Source organism: Coregonus clupeaformis, unplaced genomic scaffold, assembly GCF_020615455.1.
Source record: "Coregonus clupeaformis isolate EN_2021a unplaced genomic scaffold, ASM2061545v1 scaf0973, whole genome shotgun sequence".
NCBI lineage: Eukaryota > Metazoa > Chordata > Actinopteri > Salmoniformes > Salmonidae > Coregonus > Coregonus clupeaformis.
The window spans coordinates 108,351-125,944 of record NW_025534427.1 but is presented as its reverse complement, the minus strand read 5'-3'; the positions used below and the strand labels follow the sequence as shown (position 1 = coordinate 125,944).

The following is a 17,594-nucleotide window of genomic DNA, read 5'->3' as shown; positions in this document are numbered from 1 at the left end:
TGTGCCCAATAAAAATGAATGATAAATATTGTATTGTGTCATTTTGGAGTCACTTGTATTGTAAATAAGAATATAATATGTTTCTAAACACTTCTACATTAATGTGGTTGCTACCATGATTACGGATAATCCTAAATTAATCATGAATAATGATGAGTGAGAAAGTTAGACGCACAAGTATCATACCCCCCCCCCCCCAAATGCAAACCTCCCCTGTCATTGTAATGGTGAGAGGTTAGCATGTCTTAAAATTACATTGTCAGGTTAAGTCAATGTATTTAAGTGGAAGTTTTCCCCTAATTTCAATGTTTACAAAACTGTTTGAAATCAGATTAAAACAGTACTGGTTGATTACTTTTTTCAAATCTAATGTATTTTCCACCTTGATTCCACGTCACAATACGTTGACAAATTACGCTGAACAATGTTGATTCAACCAGTGTGTGACCAGTGGGAAGTGTCAAAGTAACCAACAGCCTACATTATAATCCTTTCTACATGATCTAAAGTAACCAACAGCCTACATTATAATCCTTTCTACATGATCTAAAGTAACCAACAGCCTACATTATAATCCTTTCTACATGATCTAAAGTAACTAACAGCCTACATTATAATCCTTTCTACATGATCTAAAGTAACCAACAGCCTACATTATAATCCTTTCTACATGATCTAAAGTAACCAACAGCCTACATTATAATCCTTTCTACATGATCTAAAGTAACCAACAGCCTACATTATAATCCTTTCTACATGATCTAAAGTAACCAACAGCCTACATTATAATCCTTTCTACATGATCTAAAGTAACCAACAGCCTACATTATAATCCTTTCTACATTATCTAAAGTAACCAACAGCCTACATTATAATCCTTTCTACATGATCTAAAGTAACCAACAGCCTACATTATAATCCTTTCTACATGATCTAAAGTAACCAACAGCCTACATTATAATCCTTTCTACATGATCTAAAGTAACCAACAGCCTACATTATAATCCTTTCTACATGATCTAAAGTAACCAACAGCCTACATTATAATCCTTTCTACATTATCTAAAGTAACCAACAGCCTACATTATAATCCTTTCTACATGATCTAAAGTAACCAACAGCCTACATTATAATCCTTTCTACATGATCTAAAGTAACCAACAGCCTACATTATAATCCTTTCTACATGATCTAAAGTAACCAACAGCCTACATTATAATCCTTTCTACATGATCTAAAGTAACCAACAGCCTACATTATAATCCTTTCTACATGATCTAAAGTAACCAACAGCCTACATTATAATCCTTTCTACATGATCTAAAGTAACCAACAGCCTACATTATAATCCTTTCTACATGATCTAAAGTAACCAACAGCCTACATTATAATCCTTTCTACATGATCTAAAGTAACCAACTTGATTACAACTACTCTTTGTACTGTAGTTACGTTTTCATTCACCTGGGAAGAAGTTCACGTCACTGATGGTTGTACACCTGCCCAGGAACTCAGCATGGTAGTATCGCATATGGGGGATCCTAGAAGACAGGAGTAAAAAGTAATTCACTCTTATTCTAACCAATACACACAATAACATTACAGTGACTTGCGAAAGTATTCACCCCCCTTGGCATTTTTCCTATTTTGTTGCCACCACTTTGAAGATGCAAAATATTTTTTCTTGTGAAACAAACAAGAAATAAGACAAAAAAACTGAAAACTTGAGCGTGCATAACTATTCACCCCCACCAAAGTCAATACTTTGTAGAGCCACCTTTTGCAGCAATTACAGCTGCAAGTCTCTTGGGGTATGTCTCTATAAGCTTGGCAAATCTAGCCACTGGGATTTTTGCCCATTCTTCAAGGCAAAACTGCCCCAGTTGGATGGGTTCCGCTGGTGTACAGCAATCTTTAAGCCATACCACAGATTCTCAATTGGATTGAGGTCTGAGCTTTGACTAGGCCATTCCAAGACATTTAAATGTTTCCCCTTAAACCACTCAAGTCTTGCTTTAGCAGTATGCTTAGGGTCATTGTCCTGCTGGAAGGTGAACCTCCATCCCAGTCTCAAATCAAGACTGAAACAGGTTTCCCTCAAGAATTTCCCTGTATTTAGCGCCATCCATCATTCCTTCAATTCTGACCAGTTTCCCAGTCCCTGCCGATGAAAAACATCCCCACAGCATGATGCTGCCACCACCATGCTTCACTGTGGGGATGGTGTTCTCGGGGTGATGAGAGGTGATGGGTTTGCGCCAGACATCGCGTTTTCCTTGATGGCCAAAAAGCTCAATTTTAGTCTCATCTGACCAGAGTACATTCTTCCATATGTTTGGGGAGTCTCCCACATGTCTTTTGGCAAACACCAAACGTGTTTGCTTATTTTTTTCTTTAAGCAATGGCTTTTTTCTGGCCACTCTTCCGTAAAGCCCAGTTCTGTGGAGTATACGACTTAAAGTGGTCCTATGGACAGATACTCCAATCTCCGCTGTGGAGCTTTGTAGCTCCTTCAGGGTTATCTTTGGTCTCTTTGTTGCCTCTCTGATTAATGCCCTGCTTGCCTGGTCCGTGAGTTTTGGTGGGCGGCCCTCTCTTAGCAGGTTTGTTGTGGTGCCATATTCTTTCCATTTTTTAAATAATGGATTTAATGGTGCTCCGTGGGATGTTCAAAGTTGCGGAAATATGGACTTTATTTAACTAATTATGTGACTTCTGAAGGTAATTGGTTGCACCAGATCTTATTTAGGGGCTTTATAGCAAAGGGGGTGAATACATATGCACGCACCACATTTCCGTTATTTATTTTTTTGAATTTTTTGAAACAAGTTATTTTTTTTCATTTCACTTCACCAATGTGGACTATTTTGTGTATGTCCATTACATGAAATCCAAATAAAAATCCATTTAAATTACAGGTTGTAATGCAACAAAATAGGAAAAATGCCAAGGGGGATGAATACTTTTGCAAGGCACTGTACTTATATCTGACTGAATTTTGTTACATGTTTTCATGTTAAACTCAACACAAATTTGATCACAAGACATGTTTTGGAGCCAGTGTATAAGAATGTGTGTTGCTGTTAATGTGTGACCGTGTCAGGGGGTCGTTGTTGGTTGGTGAGGTGTGACCTGTCATGTGACTGCGTGACTGTGTCACTCACCTCATGGGGAAGTAGTGTCCAGCGTCTCTTACATCCGCCCACCAGCTCTGCTTCCCTGCTGGCATCTGCCCAATCAGGTCACAAATCAATGAATGAATAAATAAACACAAGGACAGAACAAAGCCACTCCTTTCTGCTCTCTCACACACAGTGCTCTCTCTCTTTATCAATGTTGTCTTCATTTTATTAGGATAGTTCAGTGGCCACCTACTTTCTCTCCCCTCTTTCTATCCATTGCTGCTCTATATTAATTACAATCAAGCTTGATATACTAGCCTTAAAGCTGACATCTGCATAAGCGCAAACAGCGCCACTGTTCGCCCCCAGTACGTTATTGTTTTTGTTCTGTCGATGAAACGGAGGAGAGGAACATCCAGCATCGTGGTTTAAAATAAAAATCGCTCTACATACTCTGCTGTTCTATCGTGCGTGCAATGATGTCAGTGGGGGAAAAAAAACAGTGTTCATTGTTTGAAGTAATTTCTTTGTTGTTGTAATATTGCAAACGAACCTGGAAGTTACACTTTTATGGATTCCAGCTTTAAACCGTTTCTTATACTAGCTGGGCTTATACCGTAGAGTAAGTCTGGCAAAAAGTTATGGTGTATGGTTTGTTGACCACGGTACTGTAATTGCACTCTACTGTACCTGTGGCAGATTCATATGGATCTGTCTGGCTGCGTTGAAGCTTCGTGGTGCCGCCAGCTTGCTGCCGTTACTGTTGCAGTACAGACTAGCCTCCTCGTATGGCAGCTTTGGTTCCGTCACAAACCAGAACTCGTTACCATCAATGAATATGGACGTCTCATGGTGCCCACCTGCAACAGATCAATGCCATTATTCCCCCATCCTATTTTTAGGACCCAAAACTCCTTCAATATAAAAAAAAAAACTCAGCTCATACTTCTTAACTGATGGCTTATCATACATTGGTGTATAATTTCGTCAGAAAAAGTCAAGAAATATTACCAAACCTACATGTCAACACCACTTACCAGGATTGTACCACTTTGGGCTCTTGGGAGTTTTGCCTATTTCGAGATGAACAAACAAACAGTTATTTTCAACTTTGAAAATGCAAGATTGAAAGTGTAAAGGTCACCAAACAGTTCCCAAAACTCTGATTCCTAAATTAGGTTTTGATTTCATGGAAAAATAGACAGAGGACTGTTTATGTTGGCCAAACAGTTCAACGTGGGACAAGCAGACACTACACAAGAAACGCCTTTGAGTTGAAACTAAAGAGGAGCTATGACACGTTCACAATCACATGGCCTGTGTGTGTGTGTGGTTACCGCGGGGGATCTGGCAGACCCACTCCAGCCTAGCGTCACAGTGGAAGGGGGTGGCGTAGAACGGCAGAGGAGGGAATTCATGCATCAGGAAGACAAAATAAACTCCTAAAGGTTCCTTTCAGTGTCTGGTTAAAGAGAGAGAGAAAGATACATTTGTTTCAAGACGACAAGCCATGATACATACTGGTATTTCAACATCGACATGAGATATGACATTACAACTGTAGACAGATATTCATCGCAAAAATGTTTCTGTACCCTTGGCGGAGTGGTCTTTATAGATAGTAAAACTCCTAGACCTGATGATAATGCCTGACTGATTGTAATGATAGTGCAAGAGACGTAGCCACTTCACAGGTAGGGAGAGGGAGCTCTATAATGGAGCATGTGATGTAGGAAGAAGCTGACATGACCACAGAATGTGGACATCTCCCATGACCAGCAGCTGTTATGCTGTGTTAAGGCTTTATTCCACCATCTGAACCAACCCACCTTAAAGGCTGTGCAGCCCCGGTTGTACTCATCATCCTCATGGAACTCTTGGGGGAAAATGGCCATGGACACCTTTGGATGAATCACAACATAAATATTATCATTATAGTATCTCTATGGGAGTTACACACAGAGGTATGATGTTTTTTTCCCTCTACTCACAGGCCTGTTGTCGCTCCACTCCCAGGAACCAGCAGCTGGGTTTCTCCTGTTCAGCCCCACCCAGAAGAACCGGTCATCACTGAGACAGACAGGACACAAACACTGTTAACAAACATAATTCTCACATATATATTTGTATTTTTTAAATCGGCTCAATGGCAGTGTTTAAACAATCTACCAGTGTCTTAAGTATCCTGTTGCTAGTGAATGCACCTTCCCCCTGCAGAACAGGATGTGTCCTGGTGTGAACCATACTTTTTACTATTGACAGGAATCAGCTCACTTTAGCATACAGATGATGATCCTGTGTGAATTTGAAAACACAGATGTGTGTGGTAACTGTGGTGGGTGTTTGTGCCAGTTAGAGTGGTGGGATCTAGAGCAGTGTGTAAGCTCTGACATATAAGAGATATGGCAGTGTGGTGTGTATGTGTGCCCTGTATAAAGCAGCCATTAAGTTGCTGTTGTTGGAATGTGGTTATAAACATCATTAGCATTCTTTCGTTGAGGTGGCTAGACCAGTCTGACTCCTGTGTTTGAGTTTGTGTGCTATCGCTGTGTGTGCGTGCAAGTGTATGCGGGAGTACTGTGTGCAGCGTGTGTGTGTGTGCGAGGGCCCCTACCTGATGGAGTCTCTCATAACATTGTGCAGGGCTTTCATCTCCTCTGGGTGGTTGAAGCTGGGTAGATGGGCCCCCAGGGCCTCACAGAACCTCTCTGCCTCCTCCCAGGACCGCTTACGACTCAGCCTCTCCTCGTGGAACACCTGACACAGCATTACCACTGTTACCAAACACACCAACACCCTACAGTAATGTGTTATAACACACTAACATACCGCAATCGTGTCATCATGAGACTTTCATGTGCAAGGATACAGTAACTTAAACCAACAAGGTCACGAAGGCTCAGTGAATGGACACATGCTGCAGAGTGAAGTAAACTGGATCTGCGTCATTCATTTCAAGGACACACACAGGCCTACACACACCTTGTAGCAGTAGGAGATACCAGGCCTGGATGTCCATCCGTCAGGACAGGGGAGGTTAGGGTCGGGCTCAGGGTCTAGGGGCTGTGGTGTGGCAATGTCTCTCTTACAGATGGAGCCAGCTTTAAACATGGTGCAGTTCTTTACCACCCATTTACCCAGAGGCTTGGCTGTGGACATCACTGCACAACCCCCTGCTAGGGCTGAAACACACACACACACACACACACACACACGTAAGTAACTCACATACACACATATGTAACACAAGTAAACACACGTAACTCACGCACACCCACCACGTGTTTCTCTCCATTTCTCATCACTGAAACCCCAACAGGGTTAACCCTCACCCAAATACAGAGTACCGGTACTTCCCAGTCTGGACTAACCTGGTTCAAACCAGCCCCAGTTGGTGTATGTGACGTTGGGTCCCGAGCCTTCCTGAGTGACCCACTGGTACTCCCCTGTAGCCTTTATGTCCTGGAGACCAGTCCAGAAATACTGGGTCTTTATGTTGATCTCTTCTCCAAGGAGTCTATTGAGAAAGGCCTGCTCAAACCTGTGGAGAACACATTGAAGAAGGATTGAGCCTGCAAATGGCACCCTATTCTATATATAGTGCACTACTTTTGACCTTACACCTATACAAGAGGGAACAAGACGATTAGAGCGGCAACATTGAGTGTTGAGAGTTAATGTGGGATGCTGTTGGGTTTTGGCACCCTTCCAAGGCAATTTCTCAGAAATACAGCGTTTACGTTCCAGTGACTGGAAAAGAAAGAGTTAAAAGGAAGAATGACTGTACCTGTTGTTTATGGTGAGGTCACACCTGTCCTTGAACGACACGTCTTTAGGGATGACTTTGTAGCACGAGTTCCCATGTCTCCTCCAGTCCTTTAAGAAGGGGAAGAAATGTCAACAAAACCAATAAATGAAATAAATCATAATTGAACTGTTACTCTACAGCTAGACGTCGTTTGTTGTTTGTCCTCAGAAATGAAAACAAAATGAATAAATCAAACAAATGAAATCAATCAAAAGAGCTCAACAAACTCGATAAGGTACAGCTTGTCCTGGGAAGAGGAGGTTGGGGCTGGGGAACAATGCTTACCCCTTTAGGACATCCTGCCGTAGGAGACTCATTCACCTCTCCTTTCTTCTGACACATGAAAGGCAGCTTCTGGTTACAGCTCCCAACGCTCCAGCCATGAGACTGGACAACAGAGGAAGGAGATGAAGGCATGGGTCTAGAGATACAGTACATAGACTTCCTATAGGGGTTGTAATGCCCAACATTTAAATGTTGATTTAAGGTCTGCTATGAGTACAATGTCAAGTTAATGCATTAAGTGAGCAATGGGACCTGCTGTCTATTTCTTAGCAAATTGTTAGCCTGTCAAAGCTAATGTTACAACATATCCAAAAGTAGCCAAGCAAGAATGAACACACACGCACAACACACACCTTTCCAGAGTAGAAGACGCAGCCAGAGTCTCCTGAGGGTTGGACAGGCTGAGTCCTGCCCCAGTAGGTGAAGGAGACTGGGGTCTCATCAGCCCAGAGAAGGATGGCTGGGTTCCCTGTCCCCATCAGACCGATCCACACGTCCAACACACCATCTTACAGGAGACCACCACAACATAACACTCCATTTAACTACTGTACAGCAGCTTGATCATTGATTGATTGAGTGATTCTGATGACCGAACATACATAAACAGCCAAAGCCTCTCACAGAAGATAACATAGCATTTCAACTATGTACGCATCTCTGACCAATGGCATGTCTTCCACACACAGCACAACCGAACCGATGTTATCTAACAGTATTCCACTGTAAAATGCTTTAGATGCCTAGTGTAAGCACTAGAATGCCTTACCTTGAGTCATGACTGCTACCTATCACTAGAAGTCTATAGCCATGCCTCAGGGCAAGACTATGCCATACATGATAATTGGGGTTGGTTTCTCTGAGTGTGTAGTGTACCTGCATGGAACTGAGTGCTGATCATCTCCATGCTGTCCAGGCTGTGTAGACTAGCCAGGCCTCCTCCGATGACCTTACAGTACTCCTCGGCCTGAGCAAACCCCTTTGGTTTATCCTTCACCAGCTTGTAACAGAACATGTTCCAAGGGGCCCAGCCTTCGTCACATATGGTGGATTTATACACCAAAGGCTCTGCAGAGACAAAGGAAAACAAGATAAAGAATAGAGAGAGAGAGAGAACTAATATTGTGTGAATTAAAAGGATGGCCTGACAATGTAAATAAAACAATTGAGCACTTGGAAGAGCAAAAATATACAGTGCTATGAAAAAGTATTTGCCCCCTTTCTAATTGTCTCTACTTTTGCATATTTGTGATACTGAATGTTATCAGATCTTCAACCAAAACCTAATATTAGATAAAGGGAACATAAGTGAACAAATAACACAACAATTACATATTTATTTCATAAACAAAGTTATGCAACACCCAATTCCCCTGTGTGAAAAAGTAATTGCCCCTTTACACTCAATAACTAGTTGTGCCACCTTTAGCTGCATTGACTCCAACCAAATGCTTCCTGTAGTTGTTGATCAGTCTCTCACGTCGCTGTGGAGGAATTTTGGCCCACTCTTCCATGCAGAACTGCTCGTTTCACGTCCTGCCACAACATCTCAATTGGGATTAGGTCTGGACTTTGACTAGGCCATTCCAAAACTTCAAATTTGTTGCTTTTTAGCTATTTTCATGTAGTCTTGATTGTGTGTTTTGGATCATTGTCTTGCTGCATGACCCAGCTGCGCTTCAGCTTCAGCTCACAGATGGATGGTCTGACATTCTCCTGTAGAATTCTCTGATACAGAGCAGAATTCATGGTTCCTTCTATTATGGCAAGTCGTCCAGGTCCTGAGGCAGCAAAGCATCCCCAAACCATCACACTACCATCACCATACTTGACCTTTGGTATGATGTTCTTACTGTGGAATGCAGTGTTTGGTTTTCGCCAGGCATAATGGGACCCATCTCGTCCAAAAAGTTGACTCAAGTTTGCCAAAAAGCACCTGGATGATCATCAAGACTCTTGGAAGAACCGTCTATGGACAGATGATTCAAAAGTATAACTTTTTGGACGACATGGTTCCAGTAATGCTTGGCGAAAACCAAACTCTGCATTCCACAGTAAGAACATCATACCAAAGGTCATTGCAGCTAAAGGTGGCACAACCAGTTATTGAGTGTAAGGGGGCAATTACTTTTTCACACAGGGGAATTGGGTGTTGCATAACTTTGTTTATGAAATAAATATGTAATTATTGTGTTATTTGTTCACTTATGTTCCCTTTATCTAATATTAGGTTTTGGTTGAAGATCTGATAACATTCAGTATCACAAATATGCAAAAGTAGAGACAATTAGAAAGGGGGCAAATACTTTTTCATAGCACTGTAGTAGTTGAGATGCAAAGCTTGGATGGCCTTAAAATTTTAAGTGCTTCAGCACCTTGGAAAAGCGTTCCATAAATCCCTTTAGCAGGGGACATAAATACAGTATATCTAATTGGAGGATAAACGAGTAAGACCTTCCCTATTAATGTGATCAACTGGTCAACTCCTACCTGTTGTTTCTGACTGGGTGACGTTGACGTTTTTCTTGCAGATGTAGGGAAGCTTTTTATCGCAGATCTCACTCTCGTAGTAGTTTTTCGAATTCATCAATCCACAGTCTGACTCCCTTAGGATCGAATTGTTCAGCATCCCTACACAAACACACAATCTTAGTTTAGCTTTCCTACGGAACCAGAAAATCAGTAGTTATTTCTGTTTGTTTATCAAAAGTTATCAGGCTTACTCATTGATCCTGCTTTGTAGTACACCCCTTGGTACTGACGGTTAACAAAAACACAACCCAGAGAGGTCAAAGGGCTCTAAGTAAGGACAGTGACGTCATCACCACTCTGACACAGCAGTCCAGTCCAAATCTGTGTCCCAAATGGCAGCCTATTCCCTATACAGTGCACTACTTTTGACCAGGCCACATGCTAATGGTTATATACAGAGGCCCATTCAGGCCGGTTGACTTGTTATTCAAGCTCGTTCACAACAATCCTCAAGCACACACACACTGCCTGGCCCTGTGCAGTGCTGCGTCCAGTCCAGTCAGTCACAATGACCCTGCTTGCCTGCTCACAACACAACACTGGCCTCTTTGTTTCCCTGGTGGTATTGTGGCACAGGCTGGAGAATGAGATGGGTACCAGGCAGTAGGGTGGTATGGCTGTGGCATACCTGTACCAACCAATGTGTGTACTATACAGTGTTTGTGCTATGGCTATATCATTGTACTATAGATAGTTGTAACCTAGTTGTGACATTGCTATAACCATATATGTACCATAGTTGTTACAAAGTTGTACCACATTTGTACTAAGTACCATGCTAAAGCAGTGTGTCTGTGTGTGTTGTGTCGTGTCCTCACCGTTGTCCCAGCGCAGGTTGTTGAGGGGTGAGCCGTCTGACCACTGCCAGCCCTGAGACGTGTCCAGCTGGTGAAGGCCAATCCACATCCTGTCTGGCCTGCTGTCATGGGCCACGTCCACTTCAGTCCACACAGAACAGAGACCAGACCAGATTAGACAAGCTAAATCGAGCTACAAAGTAAATGACAGAATATTCCTTTTTATTGCCCTTGCGAGCCTATGTCATATTGGCAACTAGTCAATAAAAAATGGCTATGTTTTGTTCCCCTCTTAACAGTCAGTGAAATAGGTTCCCTGTGGTTTATAAACTGTGATGGTAATAGAGTAATAATGATGGATGGTAATGGTTATGAACAATAACAGTTGTGTCTGCTGTGCAGTGTCTCTAGTCTAAAAGCTTCCTTGTATAAATCTCACTCTCTGTAATACAATGTGATCAAATGAGATCTGCAAAGTGCACCATCCTACAGTGAACACAAAGTTCCTTTCCTGTGTGTTGGTGCGCTCAAGCCGCAGCTGCTGCTAAAACTGAAGTGAAAGTATGAAAACTGACAATGACACGTAAAATGTATGTATTTTTCTTTCTAAACTATGGAGAGGGACATTCCAGTGTGTCTAATCCTGAAAGTACAGGCACAAATACTACACTATAAACTCCAATACTCCAATACTATTTTTGTGCCAAGTAGTTCCAAGTATTGTAGTCCCAAGTACTTTAGTCCCAAGTACTTCCAAGTAAGTAGTATGTGCCAAGTAGTTCCAAGTATTGCATCTTTGCAGTACATGATTAATCTTACTGTTCCTGTAATGCATGTTTGGGAGGTTGGTTTTGTTTGAATGCGTCCATAGATAGCCACTATAGTGGAAGGCAGTCTTACAGATGGGGAAGGCTTGGTCCTCTGAGCTGGACACGCTGAGCAGGTCGGCTCCCTGGCTGCGACACGAGTCCAGTGCTTCCTGCCATGTCACCGCGACCTGGGATATATACTCATAACAGGGTCCCCCCTCAGGGCCATCAAACAGGGCCTTGCAGCCTTCCTCTGTAAGAGAGATTAGATATGGGATTCAGCATGGAGGTAGGATGCGTGTGTGTGTGTGGGGGGGGTGGGGGTTATGCGTAACCAGCAGTACTTGTATTGCTAAAGCATTTCTCAACTAGCCCCGAACAGACAAATTTATCGTTCTATATTTCAGAGAAAATTATCGTCGAACATATGCCAAATAAAAACAGTGTCTGAGCTCCATACATGTTTTTTTAAACTAAGTCAGTAGCCCCTACACAGCCTGGAAAATATCACATCAAACATGCCAAAGTGAAGGAGCAAAGGACTTTGTGGGTTCAGAGCAGTCTCGCGTAGCCAGACTGAAGCATTCAAAGATTGTGGAAGCAAGGCGTCTGACTTGAGAGACTAGGTTCAGAGTGTAGTTGGGATCAAGTTAATTTAATTCCAGTCAATTCCGTAAAACTATTTGCACTCCTATGGACAAATTCCACATCCTTAATTCAACTGACGGGAACTGAAATAGAATTGAGCCCAATCTTGATGCAATGATCTTTCTACTTCCTTCTCTTAAAGGAAAACTCCACCCAGACCAGTAGAGTACTTAAAGGAAAACTCACCCAAAAACTACATTTTGGTATTTGTTTCATTAGTCCGTTGTTGATCAAATCCAAAAATGTTTTGCATGTCAGCAATAATTTTTCATATTTTAAAAATTACATATCATGAAAACTTGATTGCTGACATGCAAAACATTTTGGGATTAAATCAACAACAGACTAATGAAACAAATACCAAAAGACAGTTTTCCTTTAAGTACTCTACTAGTACTAGTTCCAGTAATCATTATATGTGAAGGGAAACGGTACAAGAAGACTAATAGTAGATTCATTCCAGAATCATGATTTGTATCTATAATAAAAATAAGAAAACGTGCCATATTTTAGACAATATCCCATCTTTTTGTCAGTGTCATAGTCAGAGGTTGTGGAACACCAGTAAAGTTCAGATGATTGGTCGTCGGGGAGACACTCGTGGTACCAGCTGCCGTTGTAGTGGAAGGGAAACACACAGGGCTCCCCGGTCGAGGTCCCATTGGTGGTGTGGACAACTATAGGTAGAGGAGAGAAAGAATTAGAATTAATCCCATGACACCCATTTCAAATTAGTTTATTAGGAATATTGGAGTTAGTATTCAATCTGGACACATCTAAAGATATGACCTCGCACAGTTTGACTGTCAACTCAACTGGATTTAGGAACTGTACACAGAACACATTCATTGAATACCAAAGCTGCTGCTTTCAATGGAGAGAGAGAGAGCTTAGATAATGTGAAACAGTATCATTTAGCACAAGGCTACTGGCAAACAACTGGCATACAGTGCCATTGATATGATTTCAAATGGAACAGGGTCAAGGGTATTTGATGTAATGCACAGGGGGTGACAATTGGGTATGGCACAGTATGGCAGTCACCATACCCTAGTTCAACACCAACTATTTAAAATAGGCTACTAAAATCATTCCAATCCAGAATTAAAAGGCAAATGCAGTTTAGCGATATTAGCGGGCTAGCTTTAGAAATATGTGGACAGCTCTGGGGCAGGCTGTTTATTGGTAGTAGAGAGCATGTTTTAGGATGCCTCGGCGCGGGAGAGAAGGCTGCAGTGACTGATGTTTGACTTGACAGGAAACTAAACTAGAGTTGTTATTCCCGGTGGAGAGCTAGTGTGTAGCAGCTAACTGCTGTATGACATGTGTTTGTAGAATGTTAAGTCCCCTATCGACTGAAGCTACAGCAGCCAAGGTGATTATGGCTGGAGTCAATTAAGCTTGATTTTGCTGTTCTCCTAATTGCATTTTAAGAGTTGTTAAATTGTGTAGAAATGCAGCAAATGAGCTTAAACTTAATAAAAAATAACTTAGTTGAAATGATGCCCCTGTGCAAGCGTGATGTAGTTAAGTGAAAATGAAAGTAAGTGTGTCCATACTGGCCTTGTTAACAACAACAGTTACAAGGAAGGCCATGCTAATTCTGGTTGGAAGGATTCCCCTTCAACTCCAAACGGAACTGATAAAACATGTGGCTGCCAAGCAGAGCTCTGTACAGTGCACCTCACATTAGCATACAACAGACCATGCCAAATATATTGTCTCCAAGTGATACAGGATGTTGTTCATAAAGATATCAATGGGAGTGTATAGGTATATCAAAGTTAAATGCATTCTTGTAAAATGTGGCTAGAGGTTTTATACATGTAAATAAGCATAGATAGGCCTACATGAGATGGGCAAAACTACGTTTATTCTGTTCTATTCTATTCCATTAGGAGAATAAGCCGCTCAGAGGACAGAACACACTCACTGCGCATCGGCCGCTGGCAGATATTATCGGTCGACCCATCCCTCCTCCAGGCGTCTGAGGAGTCGCGCTTGGCACTGACCAGCCCCTCGGTCACCGTGAGGCCCATCTGGTACGATGTATAGACGGCCCCATCCAGGCAGCGCCACCCCAGCATGGTGTCCTTCATGGAGCCACAGCTGAACAGAGACAGGGCCTTGGTCTTCTCCTCCAGACCCAAGCACTGGGACGTGCCCACGTGGAAGAGACGGTGGCTGGAACCCCACTTCCACTGGGACCCCTCTGGAGCCGTCACACTCCCCCAGGGTCACGTTGAACCCCAACCCTCCAGACTTAGCCCCTGCTATCCTGGAAACTCCAGTCCCAGACGTGGACATAGCTACCAGGCACTTCCCTGTGCTCACATGCTGGATGGTGAAGGTGTCGTTACCTGGAAATGATCATGAACATATTACAAGTAAATATGGTGATATTATAGTGATAATAAAGTGTTAGTAAATATAGTGACATCACTACAACGATATAAGTTCATTCAACACAATATTTTGTATATGTTTACAATGTATTTGGTATCACTTTTCATTCGAATGTTTGGTAGATATCTACAACGTCCCATCTAAATGTCAGTTTAGCTGCTGGTTATCTTTGCCTAAATAGTTCAGCTTGTCATGGAGGCAGGGGACCAAGACTACATTTCAAGGCAATCAACAACAATCAGATAAGCAAAAAACTATCTCTAGAAACGCCAGGGGTCTTTTGGGCCTGTGCTTATTATGGTCTCCAACACTGATTGCTGATAATGTAATCGTAAATGTAAAACCATAAATGATATCATGTGTACTGTATAATAGGATAGCAGTTGAACTCAGAAACATAACAGACTGCATCTCTGAGTTCAAGCTATTTATAGGCTGGTACAGCAACATTGTGTATGTCTAATTAGGTGGCCTACACTCATTACAGAGAGGCTAACCGAGAGAGAGAGAGAGAACAGTACTTGACCATGGGGATATGATCATGCAAACTGTTTTTACAGTTATACCAACATTCTGCAACATTTGGATCACTTCAACAGCGTGCAACCTTGCAGCAATGACTTTGCAACATTGTACCAACAGACTCAATAGGGCTGCACATTTTATGCGCGAGAGGAGTTTCAAGAGGTCATTATTTTAATTCTGATGGATATACTTTATAATGGGCATTACACATTTTGAAAGCAGATGAGGAATTTGATGGGCCATAAACTAAATTAAACCAAAGTCCACATGTGGTTTAAAAAACGAGTTTATTATACGTCAAACGTTTGTTAGTTCCTGCTTTTCAAATTGAACAAAGGGGCTTGACGTCCCATTATTGAACCTAACCCCCATTCAAAACAATAATAGGCTACCACGGACTGTCTAAGTAGCAGTAGAGCCTAAGGAAACGCGATAATCTTTCAACGAGTACAGCCAGCTATGGGGCAGGCATGCCTAATAATGAAAATGGAAAGCACCTTACTTACCGGAATATGTAGTTGATGCGCAACTTCCAAAACAAATAGTTTTATCCCAAACGAATAAGAAAACACATAGGTAAACTGTCGCTTGGAGTGGAATTTTCTTCATGATTATAATACCACGGCTTCTCTATTCGGATTCATACGTTTCCAGTAGCCTACAGTTTGCGCAAACCCAATTCTGCGTTTCAGAGTAGCAGTAGCCTACTTTCACTTTCAGCTGACTATGCCTAACTTCAAGTCCCTTCCCTAGGCTGCATTTCCCCATGGAAGATTGCGAGCTTGTGATTCGCCAACAGCCGACAACGCATCACAGACCACTCCCAGTCCGAGAACTGAAAATGACAACTTTATTTATGTTATTTTGCAATATAATACACAATTCACATTACATATGCTGAGTCATCGACAAAATACACTGATAAATAAATAAAAGTATGTTGATGTTGCGTCTCCAACTAGCATAAGCCACTGTCAATTCTCTCAAAGACAAGCAAATAAGAGCAGCAGTGAAACATCATGCAGTGAATCATCTCAACCATCTCAGCCAACAACAACAGTCAGGCCAGTCAGTCGAGGCCACTTCCAGACAAAGGATCCCTCCCAAATGGTACCATATTCCCAATGTAGTGCACTACTTTTGACCAGAGCCCTATGGGCCCTCTTCAAAAGTAGTGTACTAAATAGGGAATATTATGCCATTTGGGACGTATTGAGAGACCCACGAGTAAACAGTCCATCCTACTCAGTCTCCCTCATCCACATGATGTCACCCCTGCCCTAGTCCCACTCAGAGCATCTCAATGCAAATGACTAATTTCAAAGGAAACATGGTAAGAATTAACAAGATATAGACCATATTTGGATATCACCCCCACAGTGCACTGCAGACCATCTCAATGCAGATGACACATTTACAAGCAAACGTTGTATAGCAAGACACAATTAAGATACAACTTGGATACAGCTTAATTTTATTTACACGAAGGCAAATATTATTTGTTATGAACATTATCAATACAAAATATCAAGAGACAGTAAACATTTTCAAGCATCGGTGATATCCTCTTGCATGTATTTCTTTCCACACAATAGAAAAAACTACAACAACATATTTCATATCTAATAACTCTGTGTACCCAATATACAAAAACTACAACAGGTAACACAGCAAATACTGTACCTCATTAAAAACAACCAACACATAAGTCTACTCAGAATACTTAATTAATTCTCAAAGAGCTACCATTTACATAACAGTACTTTGTTACATCATTTTTGTTTCATCAATAAAAGTTTCTTTACTCCTACATTTTGACAGATTTGTGGACCAAATTTTTCTCGTAATGATAAATAATAAACCATAAATAAATGCCTGCATTTTTCTCTTGAATTTTCTTCCCTTCCTCTTATGAATATCATGTTTGTACTTATAGGCTACTTAAAAAATACTGTGAGGGTGTGAGTGTGTGTTCTGTGCGTAGGAAAATACACAATACGAACACACATAAATAAACATACAAAAAAAAAACATTAAAAAAACATACATCATAATCTTTCCGTATTGCATTGATGGAGTTTGGTGCAATAAAGTGCTAACAAAGAAACACTGTCCTTTAATGACACTATAGATTTAAAAAAACATAACTGGAATTGATTTGGGGTCTTATTTTCTTATTTCTGTTCATAAAGAAAATACATATAAGATGACTTCAGAATGTATTGCAAAAGTATGACTTTGTCTTTGCTGTAAACAACTGAATCACGCCCATTGTTATCTTAAACAATAATTAAATAGTTTTGGTCCTGTAGAAGGCATTACAGAAAACTAGTCTTCACTGCGTGAAAGACTTGTACTCACAAATACAGTTGGTACCAGCATTAGTGGGAGCAGTTGGCATTGTACCGCAATAACAAAACAACAACCTTGCAGTGCAAAGAATATCTATCGATTTTCAAATGCATACATTAGAATGTCAGCCCCTTTCAAAGCACTTGGGATAACAGCTCTAATCCTTTGTAGACAAAACTTACCAAGGTGCACTCCCTCACTCTCAGCCACATGATTGGTCCCTGATTCATCAACTACTTGTATAAAGCACAGGAGGTTGGTGGCACCTTAATTGGGGAGAACGGGCTCGTGGTAATGACTGGAGTTGAAT

General features: G+C 41.5%; 1 protein-coding gene across 1 annotated transcript in view; it reads right to left on the bottom strand.

Moving 5' to 3' along the window:
* Window positions 1–15,654, bottom strand: part of ly75 (lymphocyte antigen 75) — a 34,136-nt gene extending 18,482 nt beyond the window's left edge. Inside the window, 22 exon segments of the mRNA XM_041845255.2 lie at window positions 1,465–1,541; window positions 3,165–3,229; window positions 3,813–3,982; window positions 4,160–4,195; window positions 4,460–4,556; window positions 4,558–4,584; window positions 4,952–5,023; window positions 5,114–5,192; window positions 5,737–5,879; window positions 6,105–6,304; window positions 6,494–6,663; window positions 6,910–6,998; window positions 7,216–7,317; window positions 7,569–7,723; window positions 8,092–8,283; window positions 9,706–9,846; window positions 10,566–10,685; window positions 11,445–11,606; window positions 12,505–12,678; window positions 13,935–14,211; window positions 14,213–14,361; window positions 15,439–15,654. Coding sequence (XP_041701189.2) covers window positions 1,465–1,541; window positions 3,165–3,229; window positions 3,813–3,982; window positions 4,160–4,195; window positions 4,460–4,556; window positions 4,558–4,584; window positions 4,952–5,023; window positions 5,114–5,192; window positions 5,737–5,879; window positions 6,105–6,304; window positions 6,494–6,663; window positions 6,910–6,998; window positions 7,216–7,317; window positions 7,569–7,723; window positions 8,092–8,283; window positions 9,706–9,846; window positions 10,566–10,685; window positions 11,445–11,606; window positions 12,505–12,678; window positions 13,935–14,211; window positions 14,213–14,361; window positions 15,439–15,541 — 2,800 coding nt within the window. The 5' untranslated portion in view covers window positions 15,542–15,654.
* Window positions 15,655–17,594: the final 1,940 nt, after the last annotated feature.